This window comes from Vanacampus margaritifer, chromosome 2 (assembly GCF_051991255.1).
Source record: "Vanacampus margaritifer isolate UIUO_Vmar chromosome 2, RoL_Vmar_1.0, whole genome shotgun sequence".
NCBI lineage: Eukaryota > Metazoa > Chordata > Actinopteri > Syngnathiformes > Syngnathidae > Vanacampus > Vanacampus margaritifer.
The window spans coordinates 32,108,743-32,123,826 of NC_135433.1; the positions used below are offsets into that span (position 1 = coordinate 32,108,743).

A 15,084-nucleotide genomic window follows, 5' to 3' on the forward strand; every position below is an offset into this window, starting at 1 on the left:
TACTAGAATGTTTAAACAAAAATAAATTGACAATAGTCTCAACTCAACTATTGATGGAGTACATATAGATAAATTATGATTAACAGAACAAAAGATTAAAATGTTTTATTGTTTTCAAAGTACAAAATTCAGTCACAAGCAAAATCAGAGATTTAGAAATCATAAGATAAACATTAAATAAATGTGAATGCAAAATATTACAGTAATAACCATCCAAACCACCCTTTGCTTAAATCAAGCAAATAAGCGGGGGGACTAATTGGCTGATGTTTCATTCAGGCCAACAGTCAACAAAAGAAATACAGTATGCTTAGAGTTCAACACATTATATGACTGAATAGGTAAAAAAACAAAACAAAAAACAAAGACATGAACTACTTTTAAAACACACACACACACACACACAGACATTTGATATTATAAATGAATAACTTATTAGTTAGAGATCAGAGCAAAACAGAATTGATTTTCATGTGAGAATGATGAAGATACTGTACATTGCACATGCAGAAACATTCTGAACTTGACTTTGTATACGGTACACAGTACACATACAATATGGCTACACACAAACTCTTCTCAGTTAACGGAGTTGCATATATTTTCTACCACTCTGTTGAACTTCTCCGGTTGGTCGGCATACACGTGGTGAGAGGCATCATTTATCAACTGCAGAGTAAAACAAATTCCAAGGTTATGTAAAGTGAAACAAAGATGACCGTTATAAGCAGCACACGTTTTCCCAATAAATAGTGTAAGTGACATTAAATTAGATCGGAGTGACACTCATTTCAAGCACGAGAGAGCCGTTTACAGCTCATAACGGCCTCATGACTGAGACTGCTGCACTCACCAGCACTTTGGTGCGAGCTGGGCTCCTAACCTGGACCACTTTGTCACCGGAGGAACTATCAACCCACGACTGGGCTCCATAAAGCATGGTGAGCGGCATGGAGCTGGGCAACAAATGGACACGCTCCAGCATAGGTCTCTTTGCCCAACCCAAAGACTCAGACATGGCCCGGAAACCCACCTCCCCACTGGGAACACAGAAGGAGAACAAAAATGGAGATCATTAGGAAAGGGAAGTGAGGATTATATCAAAATAAAGGAATATGGATGGATGGATATGGAATTTCAAGGGTACGAATGATGTGTGTAATGAACTGATTTACAGAGCGGCATAAGAAAATGTCATCATTCAGCTGTTAAAGGCACATTCAATCACTGCCATAATAACTGTTTTTCATTTGATTGTTTAATATTCAAGGCCTACAATTGTTTTCAAGACCTTTGACTTAATTGCTACTGTGTTAGCTTAGTCAGACTACGGTACGTTCTGATTTGCGTGCAAATTCAGGTGATGTCACTGCCATGGAAACGCATAAAAACGCTGTCAAAAAATTAAGATGCCTCATTTTTCACAAGTTTTTCAGTGACCCTGTGTCTTAGCCCTGTGAAATCTTTGCATTACTTTTATTGACTCCCCCAAGGCGGTTACATCTGTATAGACATTTGCTTTTACTTCCACAAAAAGATTACGGATGGGTGAAGTGACAACGAAAAAAGAAACCATAAAGTTTTTGCACCTCCGCATAATGGTGAGGACATTTTTTGTTAATATTACAAGAAAATGTTTCAACATTTCCCTTATATGTTTTACTGAATCATATTTAAATCACAAAACCCAGGCTTACATATACAGGAGGTTAGCATCTATGAAGGAGTACAGTTTCACACTGGTGTTTTCATGTGACTGTGCGTTGACAGTGTATACCTCGGCGGCTGTGCGTTACAGTGGTAAATGTACTGCGTCATCGTGTCATCTTCAAACAGATCTTCAAACTTCCTTTTGAAATCGGGACGAAATCGGTTCACCAATCCCGGACCTTAATAGACAACGCACTGTGAAGTGGGAGGATGGCTTACATGCTGCGAAGAGCACGAGCACAGATATTATGTCTCACCCCACGGGCCCGCGGCTCTGATGACAGCCAGAGGATTGAAGAGGGAAACGACAGAAAAAATAGCTTTCACCCAGCGAGGTGGAGATGGCCTCTTTGCCAACTCCGTAGTCTGACCTTGGATCTCCTGGCTCTGGATCGGTGATCTCTCGGGGAAACCCCAAGGATCAACCAGGATAAGATGGGACACTCTGGAAGAGGACACAATAATGATGTTCTTAAAACATAAACTCAGACTCAGGTGTGTGCAACAATTTTAACTGTGTGTGATTAATTGTAAAGTCCAGTTCAATAGTTCTCCAAAATAGTCTCTGGAATATATAGAATAAAGAAATAAAAAGAAAAAAAACATGTTTCCCTCCTCACAATCTTTTTTTTTTTTTTTTAAATAAAAAAAAAAGGTCTTATTACCTTGAAGGGTATTGGATGGCGTAGGATGTAGCCAGGTACCCGCCCAGGCTGTGGCCCAACAGGATCATGTTCTCCACACCTACAGACTGTCTCCACTGCTCTACGGAGTTGACAAATTGCTCCTCTGCTTCGGCAGCATCAGAAGGGAAAGAAGGTCTGGAGCTCCTGCCGAAGCCAAGGAGGTCGAAAGCATAAACAGGCCGTGACCGGCTCAGTGCATCCAGGTTCCGAATCCAAAGGCCTACCCCTCCTCCAAAGCCGTGGACCATCACCAGCGGCATTTTACAATCTAAGACAGAACAGCTGAAATTTAATCAGAGTCATTTAATAATAGCGTGGAACTAAATTGTAAGAATGATCAAAGTTACATTTATTGATAATATTCTATTTCTATTCTAATTCTATTTTATTTTTATTTGTTAGAATTTGCTCAGTCAGACCTCAGCCAGAAAAAGTGCTAAGTGTCACAGTAGCGAGAAGATAATACAGTTCTAAAAATCTAAAAAGAATGAAAATAATACTGCCTTAAGCACTCTGTTTAATAATAGGGAAGGGGGTGGGGGGGGGGGGGTATGCAGAGGGGAATACCTTGATCTACAGGTTTTGGAACTGTTTTGTTGGTAAGGGTCAGTGTCCATATTCGATCTCTGTTTGGGAGGGTCACAAACCTGGCCCATAGATTATTTTGAATACCTGCAACCAGACAAAAGAAGAAAAAAAACATACTTTAGAAAAGATGACAAAGAAGCTGTGAAATGTACTTTTCTAGGTACATCATCAGTACAATCTCATGTGAGCTGTATCAGCAACAATCTTTCTTTACAATAGAAGTTAGCTTGGTACTCATGGAGTACAAACATCTGCAACATCTGCATCTGCCCTAAGGCCCGATGTGCGCAGTCAGTTATAGCATTGAAAAATGTAACTATGGTAAATCAGTTCTCCACGAAAACGGAACTCTTTGGCCGCGAATGCTGTCCCTTAACTCATTCACTGCCATTGACGCCTAAAACGTTAAAAAAAAAATTTTATCGCCTGACACCAAGAATATTTTATCTTTTTTATTTTTTTATTCATTCACTGCCATTGACGGCTATAAACGTCCAAAATAAATGTTAAACATTTCTATTAGTTTAACATATTTTTTCCCACTTTTGTTAACAAGAGTATGAAAACCTAAAAAAAAGTATTGTACATTTAGAACCGTAGTAAAATTTGTGATTAATCGTGAGTTAACTAGTGAAATCATGCGATTAATTATAAATAAAAAATGTAATCGCCTCTTGCCCCTAATTTTCTATAATCTTTTTTTTTTTTTATTATTATTATTAATTTATGGCAGTGAATGAGTTAAAAATGTTTTGTGACAAGCAGAATGTCACATTTGCATAATCCTCCTTAATAACTACAAAAACGAATCGACAACAAGCAGACTACACTCTAGACTGGCTGCCAGTTTAGGGATTTTACTTCTTTTTTTATGCATTGAAATTTAATTGGACTACCCAACAGGGCTGTGTAAGCAAACTAGTTACTCTCCAATAACTGCGAGCAATTTTCCATATTTCGCTCTCTCTCTCGCTCACCCACTCTCTCTGCAGATATATTGAGATGTTAAATTTTTCATATAATGTCTGAGAAAAATTCACGTTATTACAATGAGTCAGGAGATCAAAGTATTATCATACAGCTAAGAATCTTGCTCTCTGTAGCCTTCAATAGGGACATGGATGTTGGACGCCAGGAAGGCCACCAGCTCCAAATAGAAGTCTCCCTGACAAAGACAAACAAAGCGAACACAAATTAAGCATTCCAGTATACTGTATGTTTATTGTTTAGCTTCAAAACTTTAGCTAGTCCAATGATTGTCTTAATGCACTTGCTTTAACACACCTAAAGGCATCACAAGATCCAGCCCCTACGCTGTCAGTGAAAAACAGTTAAACTACATTTAATTATTTGACCATTGACTACCTCTCTGTGCTAATGGCACTTTACCAATGGGCAAGCCATTAAGTACATTTCCTTTATTCTTTAATTAAGTCTATAGCTATCTTCCAGTTAGGAGTCATATTGACTGGGGGTTTAAATATTGCGAAACAGTATCACATTTCTCCCTCCACTATCAGTCCACTAGCCATGGCTTTCAACCTGATCTACAATCAACAGCTATGTACTGTGTGCGCTTATCTTGATGTGTGATTTATGGTAAATCCCGATGGATAAGTTTTATGAATTCCTAGTTGTGGTATCTTTACAAAAGAAAATTGTTGGTTCGTGCTTAGTTCCTCCCTGTAAAAAAAAATATAATAATAATTTAAAATATATATATTAATTAATTAATAAGTGCAGTATAATACTAATGATCACATACTGCATAAAACCAAATTAATTTCAAAGCATTGTCATATGAGTCCAATAATCTAATTATTAATCACAATGTTGTCTCGCACGTTTACGTTTTAGTAAAAACGGACTGAATTCCCTATTATTATTTTTTTAATGGCATATGAAATGTAAAAGCGTCTTTCCTTCCAGTCAGTGTGTGACGTAATCAATCTAGTGCAGCAGGGCCATTTAAATCAATTTAACCTTACCCTGTCTCGCAGTCGCTTTGGATTGCTGACGGTGTCGTAGTAGCGGGTGTCGGATCCATTCATATAAGTATCCTGGTGACTACATACAACATTCGGTGAAGTTCAACTATTTGTTTGTGCTCGCGTTTACCTGTCGCCGTCTAGTGAACTGCCGATTACGAGAATGTTTGGTAACTTGGACATTCTTGGGAATTATATCACCTGATCTAGTACAAAGATTGACAAACAAAAGCATCCCTCACGCGACCATCACATGAAAAAACACCTCGAATAGATTAATTACAGTACACAGTAATGGGTGCCAATTAATTTTTATAACTTTGATTTCATTTTGTAGTATGATTGGTAAAATGGGTTACAGTAATACGATACTAGTGCTCTATTAAAATAGTGTTCGAGTGACATATCTGTTTATGATTGTGGCTCTATCTTTGTCGCGCTGTCGTGAAACACTTCCTGCCTCGTCTTTGGTTCCTACTTGACCGGATTACATTTTGTGTTGCACTATGACCATTTCCGTGTTTTACGGACACGTCGCGTTTCTACGGCGCTAGCTGATCAACTGAAGACCGCACTTAAAGTAATTGACCAACGCAACAATGTCGTCTTCTGTTTTATCAGTAATTTCTCGGTTTCTGGAGGAATACACCACTACAACGACCAATAAGTTGAAAGTGGTGGATGCATATTTGTTGTATATCATGCTGACTGGAGCGCTGCAGTTCCTGTACTGTCTGCTTGTTGGAACATTCCCCTTCAACAGCTTTCTCTCTGGCTTCATCTCATGTGTGGGCTCTTTCATTCTCGCAGGTAAATTGTCATTCAATAGTTTATCCAGCCCTGATTGTCAAGTTGTTTTGGGAAAGTTACCTGTTTTCCGAGCTGGACTGCGAGGATCTAACCTAGTTAGCATAGAGTTAGCATAAACTGCAAGTTAGCTGAAGACCTAGATCTGCCAAATGAATGCATTATTGCAACAGGAGATGAGTTGAGAAACAATGGTTCATTGCAGTTATATTTTATAAACCGTTGGCTGAAAATATCAAACACAACACATCAATACTAATTGTGCATGTCTTGTGTCTCTTTAGTATGTCTTCGTATCCAGATCAACCCACAGAACAAAGGAGACTTCTTGTCCATCTCACCAGAGAGAGCCTTTGCTGATTTTCTGTTCGCCCACACTGTCCTGCATCTCGTTGTCATGAACTTCATTGGTTGAGCACGTTTCTCTGACTGGCACTATCACCTTGGTGGAAGGTGTGTGTTTGACACATTTTTTTAAATAATGTACAATAATGGGAAGTGAGCCATGCATTAAGGTCCCCAAGAGTGTTGCTTGAACTTACTAAAGTATGATAGTATGACAGTGGGAGTTTCGTAACCATTTGTGAACACGCCTAACTCACTCGGCTGCAAACATTGCGAATGTTGCATTCATCAAGGTTCGACAAGGTTTGGAATATGCCGCGTTTGTCTTCGGAATCAGTCGTCGTCGCCATTGTCACAAGACATTGTTACGCCAATATGAGCATGTGCAAGTAACAAGATGTTCGGGCAGTAGGCTATAATATTTAAATGTCAAAATTATGACATGCCATGTAGCTCATGTCTGCACATGTACTCATCAATTTTGATGACAATCAGTCACGGTTTTTATCCATATGCCACCGTAACGGACTGGTTGCACACACACACAGTTGGCTGTGTTCGCCAGTCACATGCGCAGTAAATGTCTTCTTTTTTTTCTCGAAGGAAAAATATGAAACTTGAGATGGGTAGGAGTGATATCTACATTGTCGTGGACTGGACAAAAAAGTCCAATAATTACATCTACTAATAAAAAGGACATGAAAAATAATCATTTTCATCCGTTGTGTGAGTCTATTTGACTCAAAATTTGGTTGATTCGCACGTTGTGTCAAATGTCGCCAAAACGTCACAAAATGAAAAAGACCTCATAGTTGGCGAATTCAACATTCGCAGCTCAGTGGCATAGGGGCAACAAACATAGTAACAATTCAGTGTGATACGAAGGAGTTGTATCATTCATCAGAAATGAATTCATCCTCCAAGCAGAAGCAGCTCGTTGCCTAACAAACACATTTACTGTATATTGATGTGTGCCACACATTTTCTCACTTTGGAATCATTTTGAATACATTTTGGTTAATTTATTTCACTAAAGGATGAGAACAAAAGGTGATGTACTGTGGTCAGTATTGAGCGTTTATTCAATACTGTATTGTAAAAATGTGCAATCATTACTTTAGCTTCAGGCAAAAGTACGCATTTAATGTAAATTAGTAATTTAAAAAGTGGACAAAACATAGCCAAGGTATACATGAAATGAAAAATGACTATTGAAGAAAAATTGTTTGTGCAAGACATGCATGTTTTCTTTTTGTCCATGTCCATGTTTACGTTTCTTTGCAAACATCTGTCATCTGTGCAATAAATACACCGTGCTTGCTTCACTTCAATTCATTTTAAAAGGCAGACTTTCTCATTCAGTTCATGTACTGAATTTGATGATGGCGTATTCATTGAAGTGCCATGAGTTCCTGTTAGCCTTGGCTTGCTTTCTCTGGAAACTCTTGACCAATTGTATATCCTGTGTCACTAATAAGACTTTGCTTTGTTCGTAGATGCAGATGAGAAGATGGAAAAGAATATTCTTGACATAAGGACGCATCTGCTTTTGTACCCTTTAGCGGGAAAATTGCTTTGGTGAATGTCACATTTGCAATTTCTTACACATCATGGTTGAATTTTTTTCTCTTTTTTTATGTACAAATTTGTTAACGTTCGCTGACACAGAGGCAAAGAAATAAAAATAAAAAATGACAATTTTGAAATTAAGTGTCTTTTGAGTCTTAAGTGCTCTCGATAATCACCTACATAAGTATCAAAGAGATTTTGATTAAACAAATAAAAAAAAAATACTGTGCAGAGGTGTAAGATCATTTATTCATTCTACTGCATTGGAATTAATTTTATAAACGGCTCAGGGAAGAAGCAATACACATTATTGATAACTTTACTATATTAATTTCATGGGAAATGTCACCCAGCATTTCTCTTCATTACCACATTTAATACACAAGGCAACTCAATGTGCTTTACACAAGCAAAGACAACACCTGCAAGCAGCAACAAACACAACAGTTCATTACAATCACAAGCAGTTAAAAAAAAAAGTTACGTTTTCATGGAGAGTCCATGAGTCCGTTTTTAGTATATCATAATTGTCCTTTCTTGAACAGGGGAACATTACTTTTTGAAATGACAATCACATAAGTGAAGTTTTCTGTTGTGCAGCCAACGATCACGTGATTTATTCTAAGTGGTTTAATTGTTAGTGCACGAAAAAAAGAGTGGTGAATTATTTCTTACATTTCCAGGGAAGCCCCCTCCGGCGTCCTCAAGATCATCCTAATTGCGGCATTCGGACACAAATTGCGGGTGTATGACATAGTGACCGGCTTGGTAGGGCTTCACCACATGGAAACAGCTGTAGCACCCACTGTTGATAAACCGATTCAGCAAAATGAGTGATTATCACTGAGCAGTTAATGGTCACAAAGTCATAGTCAACAGACTCAATGCCATAAGGACACGTGATAACAGTTCAATAGATCAACCCCAGTAATAAAGCCCAGACATTTAACTTGAAAAATAGTTCCCTTTTTTTTATCTCAAAGCCAAAGTTTGAAATGGAAAAATAATAAAAACAAAGCCACCTTGGAGATTTCTTTAAAGATGACCGAAGTTGGACGCAGCTGGCAGTGGGAGATGATCGCTTCTGCTGCAGGCCAACAGAGGGCAGCACTTGAACGGCGGATGGGTTTATAACTGGCATGCGCTGAGTTTTGTTTGAGCCCGCAGAGCTGACAGGACAAATCCGAACTGGGCTATAGAATGACTTTCGTGTGACGGGGGGCAATGGTTGGCGGCCAGAATCCACAGGGGGTAAAGGTTTGTTCAGGATGTTGAGACTGCGGGGGAAAAGAAAGTCCTGCCAAGACAACAGCATCAGAGAGACACATAAATACGCAGCTGAAATTGCTCTTCATTTTGATCATTTTAACCAATTCTAAAGCACTCGTTTGAACTGCTTGGAAATTCAATATTTCAATTCTAGACAATTGGGTGGATGCATTACATTATACCTACTGACTTAATAGCAATTGTGTTAAAAAAAATTTTTTTTTTACTGTATTGCAGATTTTTAATAATTATAGATGATCATACTTTTCAATGATCGTATTTGTTTGCTGATTCATTGGGATTAAACACTTTCATGTCTCAAAAAGCAGACCCTAATTTAAGTTGCATATTTTTCTCATACAAACAGAAAGACCAAATAGTTCAATCAAATTCAATCACTTTCTCACGTTCATATTTTATTTAGTGGCTAAGTTAATAGAAATTGCGTTTTATTCTTGAGTCTTATATTGCTTATGAAATCATCTGCTGTGCATCTTACCGGTTGAGGGTGCGGGTTGTTTCTTCTGTAGGCAGAAGTTGGTCGGATTTGTATTCGTTCCACTTTGCCAGGGGAGGCAAAGTGCTCCCTATATATTGTCATATAGAGCTGGAGGGCCATCCTCAAAAAGTTTTCTCGTCCACCTGAAAGTCACAAATACCCCTTTCTACCAACCTTACCTGGTAGCTCCTCCCTTTCTCTCACACTCACCTCTTCCTTGATTTAAAAAAAAAAAAAGCTTATTATGTGATTCCAAAAAGTGTTATCTAAACCAAATATACACATTCAAGCTAGTCTATATAAAAAATGTAGTTGTTTGGAGATAGTTTTCTTTTTGCGACCTGAGCCTATAATCCAAGCCCCCTGCTGTGACAAACATAGCTTGGTTTACCATGATGACCTACTTCCCTTAGTGGGAGTCACAAGCTTGTCAACATCTAAACCACTGGTCAGCTGCTCCCAACTGTTGAATGTTTGTAGGCCGCCAACCTTATCAAGAAGACGTGCAATGTAAATTGTCATTATCTCCCACCGCAATCCGCTATCCAACTCAGTTCACTACCAGCATGACATATGAACATCAATAATTGACCAAGCAGTGGATGGTGCTGCCTGCACTGAGAGAGGCAGTTTGGATTTTAGGCATGAATAATTTGATAGTCCCCCAGACAAAGAATAGGGTTGTATCATTTAAGAGCTCAAGGGCTGCAAAAACGATAACTGTGCCACAGTAACCTCAATTGGGGAAAAAAAATCTTCCGGAGATAAATAAGACTGCTTGAAAAGATGTAGATGCATTCAAATGGTGTTCAACAAGTGGCAAAACTGAAAATGAGTCTGACGGTGCAAGTCTAGGTTTGACTATCTTGTTTGAGAACGTTTTTCCATGCCCTGGTATACCCAATCTATAATTTATCTATTAGATGGATTAACCTGAAACATGGAAACAAAAGAAAGGAAGATGCAATCATCTGGGCCCAGTAATGCAAACATAATCCATCAGGATTCATCCTGGTGCATTGGATTAAACCCAGATTCGATCCAAAATTGAGTATTTCAAACCACATTTAATCTCAAAGATTCAAATCTAGATTGGGAAATCCACTCCTACCTTTAATCCAGATTTGAGCCCATGTTGGGTATTTCAAAATTTCAGTCCAAAATAAATCTGGATCAGATTGATCCTGAAAAATAGCATTACATTAATCCCACTTTGGGGTAGGATTAGACTGCGATCCCATGTATTATAGTTTCACATAATACTCACCAATAATGCAAAGAGATATTCTTGATAAATTAAACCTCATTATGTACTTTTTTTTTTATTGGACTGAAAAATTCCAAATTCCAAATTCCACAAGTGTAAAAAAAAAAAAAAAAAATCAAAATAATGAAAAAAAAGAAATTGCTTCAATAAAAATATGTTACCCATTAGTCTAAACACGACATTCAGATTAATATTGCATTTGCCCTGAGCAACTGTGGTGCCATTTTCATGTTACAGCAAGTGACAAAATGGCCCCTTTTACATTTGGTATATTAATTTATCAAGGCCTCAAGGTCTACAGAACACACTTTCTGTCTCCTATCTGAGACCCTGAGGGCGGGGTGATCGTAGGAGAGGGATGGATTTGGAAATCAGAAACCGAGAGAATCGTGATTATTCTGATGCAATCCAGCAAAATTCTGAAATAGCCTGATTCATGGATTAGGAAAGTGGGATTTGAAAAACTGGATCAGTTTATCTGGATTTTAAATTCTGAAATACTGGGCCTAGGAGATCGAGGCAGCCCGTAGGTGTCCTCTTATTTGGGCCTCGGTGCTGGTATTTTTTGACTTGCTGTTGACCTAAAAGCGTTTCTGCATTTTATGGGACAGTGACATTGCTCTTTTGCGGGCTTGTGGTGCAATGGATAGCGCATCTGACTCTGAATCAGAAGGTTCTAGATTTGACTCCTGGCTTCCTCAAATCTTGGTTCATGGTAAACCACGTTACATAACGCAAACTCACACAATCCTGTCAAGAAGGAAAAACTCTATCCAATTTGTTCAGGCCAAGTCTTTGGGAACATCTAATCTGCGCAGTGATTTAGTTCCAGCTTTGTTTTAACATCACCTTTGCCCCTTGAAGTTCTTACTAAAACAGGAAACATTGTGTACAATGCTATATAATATATGCTACCTTCAGCAGTCTCTTTAATATTTACAATAAATTAATTAATCAATTTTGTAAATAAAAATGTCAAATGTAGAAAATTTATTATTTAAATTTGTTAATCAATTTAATGAAGTGCATGTTAAATGAATATAAGGTTATTTACTGATACTTATTTATAAATACAAAAATTAAATGTATATTTAACTCATTTACTGCCAATGACGACTATAAAGGTCAAAAATTAATTTCAACTATTTCTATTAGTTTAACATTTGTTTCCACTTTTGTTAACAAGAGTATGAAAACCTAGAATTTCTTTATTGTACATTTAGAACAGGTATGAAATTTGTGATTAATTGCGAGTTAACTAGTGAAGTCATGAGATTAATTACGATTAAAACTTTAATCCCCTGACGCCCCAAATTATTAATATTTTTCCTTTTTTTTTCTTCACTGCTGTTGACGGCTATAAACGTCAAAAATTAATTTTAACTATTTCTATTTGTTTAACATTTTTTTGCCACTTTTTTTTATGAAAACCTAGAATTGTTTTATTGTTCATTTAGAACAGATATAAATTTTGTGATTAATCGTGAGTTAACTAATGAAGTCATGCGATTAATTACAATTTTTAAAAAAATAACCGCCACTTGCGCCTAATTTTTAAAAAAAAAAATCTTTTTTAAATGAATTTATGGCAGTGAATAATTTAATGTAATAATTTGATGTATATGTAAGCTATTTGTATTTTATTATTTAACTCAAAATAAATCTGTTACCGAATTATTAAATGAGCTATATGAATAAAATATGAATGTGATTTTTAACCAAATGTAGGCGGTAGAAACCACTAAATTAATGCAAGTTGCAACAAATATTACAGGGCCAGATTAAAGAATGGAGTGTATCATATGGGACCCCTGGGCCATACTCTGCCAACCCCTGCTCTAAGGCATACCCCAACATTTTGGAAATTTCTCCTCTTCCAACTGAAAAAAGGACACAGGTGAGCAGTAATAACCAATAAATTTAGATTTAATTCCAACATTAAATCTCCAGACGCTCTCAATGCCACACACAAATCACAAACACAAAACTGACATTTAATAAATTAACTGGCCAACGTGTGTTGAAAGGATGTTTTTGAATGAAATAAAAATGATGTGTGAAATGTTACACGGCAGCAGGATGAATAGTAGTAGTCGCCAATTGTATGTATTTGTGTTAATCTACAGTACGTTAAAAAAATAAAATCAAATAAATATTAGGAATTTTGACACGTTAAGTGGCGGGAATCTGCGGGAGGCCGAACTCGTCCACCAAGACCCCATCCTGCAAATCCAACAAAAAATTGTTCTAATATAAAAATGAATCACAAACATTTGCTGTCTCTACCTTATTTGTCGCTGTTTCTCCAGGTAGGCCCTCGGGGATGGAAGGAGCGGCCGAAGCATCGTCCAGGTAAGAGGTGTCTTCGTCCTGCAGCAGCTCATCACCCAGTGCGTCCAGCTCTGAAAATGCACAAAAACAAACTAAGAATTTAACCGTTTTTGTCACACTTTTACTTTCAATTGTGCTACTCATTCTGGTGTGAGCACTTTGGCCACCTGGAACAATATAAGACAGACATACAGATCTCCTGTACTGGAGGCTCAGCTCCTCTCTTGGCTTCTCAGTGCAGCAGTAATATTAGTCATGCTTCACAGAGGATAAAGAATATACAGTATGCCTGTGTTATTGTCATATGGTATATATTGTCGAAGAAAGCACTTGAAAAGGCGATCTCTCTGTAACGTCCATTAGTAACCCAAACTAAGCTGCTGCGTCGCACCTGCTTCTAGATCCTCCTCGTCAATATCAGGAGTGCCGTAGCTGCGACTCATGGCCTCCTGTACCTCGTTGGCATCCTCCATCAGGTCCTCCAGTTGGTCCTGCAGATCCTGGAAGATAGATGGGACAGGTAGAGCGATGTGACCGAAATAGGTTCAGACCAACAGATAGAGAAAGATATGGATATTATTAATTGACAGATGGACGGATAAATACATTGACTGAGTGATTCATAAATCAATGGGTGGATGGATGGATGGGGATACACATACATCGATCTGGTCCAGTTTGACTTCTCTGTAGGCCCTTTTCATCTCCTTGGCGCCCATCTTCATGGCTTCCACCTGGCCAAAGAACCACAAGTTAGAGGAAAGACTGCACAGCACACATGCACGGAAGACAGCAAATCTTACGGTCGACTTGGTGTCCTTCAGTGTCTGAAGGGTGTAGTTAGCCTGCTCCATGTTGAAGGCCTGCTGACTCAACTGCTCTCGCTGACTCTCGTACCTGTGTGGCAAGAAACAACAAGTACCTCGTACCTTGATCAACATTGGACTGGAAACTGTTCACGTGGCTCGGTCAGTGTTGCTGTTTTGGTTCACGACAAGAATTCGCATACATATAGGCTCAGCTTTTGAAGATCTAACGTGTGTCTGTACACATGCACAAATGTGTCCAGGAACTGACGTAATGATAAATAGTAGAATTGCAGAATTAATAATATTACTATTTGTACTAGGATCTCGCTGGTACTGAGCGAGTTCAGCCCACCCAAAGCATTTATTCAAGGGTAGCATATAAATTTTAAATTGAATTTGACAATGTATTTTCTGTCTACTCACATCTTCCTCTGCTTCAGCACTCGCATGGCCTTCTGTTTCACCATGTTCTAGGGGGAAGAGAAAATAAAAACAAAGACCACGTCTGGTGGATTTACTTTTGATTGATTGCTATTTAGTATTCAGCACCTTGGAGGGCCCATCCTTCATCTTCTTCAACTGATCCTTGTATTTAGCGAGCTCCACGTCCAGCATGTTGATCTTCTTCTCGACGGACTCGCCCCTGGCATCCACCTGAAACGTCATATAGCGTTAATTTTCCCCGCATCAACTTATGGCCACAGGGACGCCTTCAAATGAATTTAAAAAGGCAACTCCACCTTCGGCCACTTATCATTGTATAGCAGTTTGGTCAAAGCTTGTTTAAATAGCCCAAAACACACAAATGACACTCTTGTTAGATGATCATTACAATTCAAGTCGATAAACAATTACAAAACGTTAGCACGGCGAGTTGTCGCCCTACGCGAAAACTAACGGAAAACATAAATAAACAACAAGAAAATGCCCGAGGCTGCCAGATATTACTCACATTGCCGATACACTCCGAAAGATTTGGGGGAGGTCCTCTTGGTTTACCGCGGCCGAATAGTCTGTTCATTTTTTTTATGGTTAAAGCGTAAATTTCGCTTCAAAACACACAATATCGTCAAACGTGAAGGGATTTGGCCATTAACGACACCCGGAAGCAAGAGGCGACAGTAAAAGATTGCGATTGGCTAGTGTGGCCAGAGCCATCCAATAAGCGTTCAGGCACGTTTCAGTGATGCAGCCTATTGTCCCTTTGCTCCTGTTC

General features: G+C 38.3%; 4 protein-coding genes across 6 annotated transcripts; 1 reads left to right on the forward strand and 3 right to left on the reverse strand.

Moving 5' to 3' along the window:
• Positions 1 to 90: 90 nt before the first annotated feature.
• Positions 91 to 5,366, reverse strand: abhd4 (abhydrolase domain containing 4, N-acyl phospholipase B). 2 transcript variants are annotated; one of them, XM_077556123.1, is made up of 8 exons: positions 4,973 to 5,366; positions 4,064 to 4,149; positions 2,964 to 3,068; positions 2,376 to 2,664; positions 1,968 to 2,155; positions 1,778 to 1,889; positions 854 to 1,040; positions 91 to 669 (listed from the first exon to the last, which is right to left on the reverse strand). In XM_077556123.1, the coding sequence occupies exons 1-8, from the start codon at positions 5,029 to 5,031 to the stop codon at positions 580 to 582; spliced, it is 1,116 nt and encodes a 371-aa protein (XP_077412249.1). In that variant the 5' UTR covers positions 5,032 to 5,366; the 3' UTR covers positions 91 to 579. The 2 variants fall into 2 exon arrangements, with proteins under 2 accessions (XP_077412249.1, XP_077412250.1); XM_077556124.1 differs by lacking the exon at positions 4,064 to 4,149 and having other exon boundaries at positions 2,376 to 2,678; positions 4,973 to 5,131.
• An 89-nt stretch (positions 5,367 to 5,455) lies between these two features.
• dad1 (defender against cell death 1) lies at positions 5,456 to 7,830 on the forward strand. The gene is made up of 3 exons (XM_077556129.1): positions 5,456 to 5,782; positions 6,064 to 6,232; positions 7,621 to 7,830. The coding sequence occupies exons 1-2, from the start codon at positions 5,572 to 5,574 to the stop codon at positions 6,192 to 6,194; spliced, it is 342 nt and encodes a 113-aa protein (XP_077412255.1). The 5' UTR covers positions 5,456 to 5,571; the 3' UTR covers positions 6,195 to 6,232; positions 7,621 to 7,830.
• A 164-nt stretch (positions 7,831 to 7,994) lies between these two features.
• On the reverse strand, positions 7,995 to 12,513 carry LOC144042980 (uncharacterized). 2 transcript variants are annotated; one of them, XM_077556128.1, is made up of 4 exons: positions 9,672 to 12,513; positions 9,462 to 9,604; positions 8,716 to 8,990; positions 7,995 to 8,498 (listed from the first exon to the last, which is right to left on the reverse strand). In XM_077556128.1, the coding sequence occupies exons 2-4, from the start codon at positions 9,579 to 9,581 to the stop codon at positions 8,408 to 8,410; spliced, it is 486 nt and encodes a 161-aa protein (XP_077412254.1). In that variant the 5' UTR covers positions 9,582 to 9,604; positions 9,672 to 12,513; the 3' UTR covers positions 7,995 to 8,407. The 2 variants fall into 2 exon arrangements, with proteins under 2 accessions (XP_077412254.1, XP_077412252.1); XM_077556126.1 differs by having other exon boundaries at positions 9,462 to 12,513.
• Positions 12,514 to 12,636: 123 nt separating this feature from the next.
• Positions 12,637 to 15,002, reverse strand: LOC144042979 (charged multivesicular body protein 5-like). The gene is made up of 8 exons (XM_077556125.1): positions 14,821 to 15,002; positions 14,418 to 14,522; positions 14,292 to 14,338; positions 13,863 to 13,956; positions 13,722 to 13,793; positions 13,451 to 13,559; positions 13,015 to 13,130; positions 12,637 to 12,951 (listed from the first exon to the last, which is right to left on the reverse strand). The coding sequence occupies exons 1-8, from the start codon at positions 14,887 to 14,889 to the stop codon at positions 12,901 to 12,903; spliced, it is 663 nt and encodes a 220-aa protein (XP_077412251.1). The 5' UTR covers positions 14,890 to 15,002; the 3' UTR covers positions 12,637 to 12,900.
• Between the last annotated feature and the right edge of the window lie 82 nt (positions 15,003 to 15,084).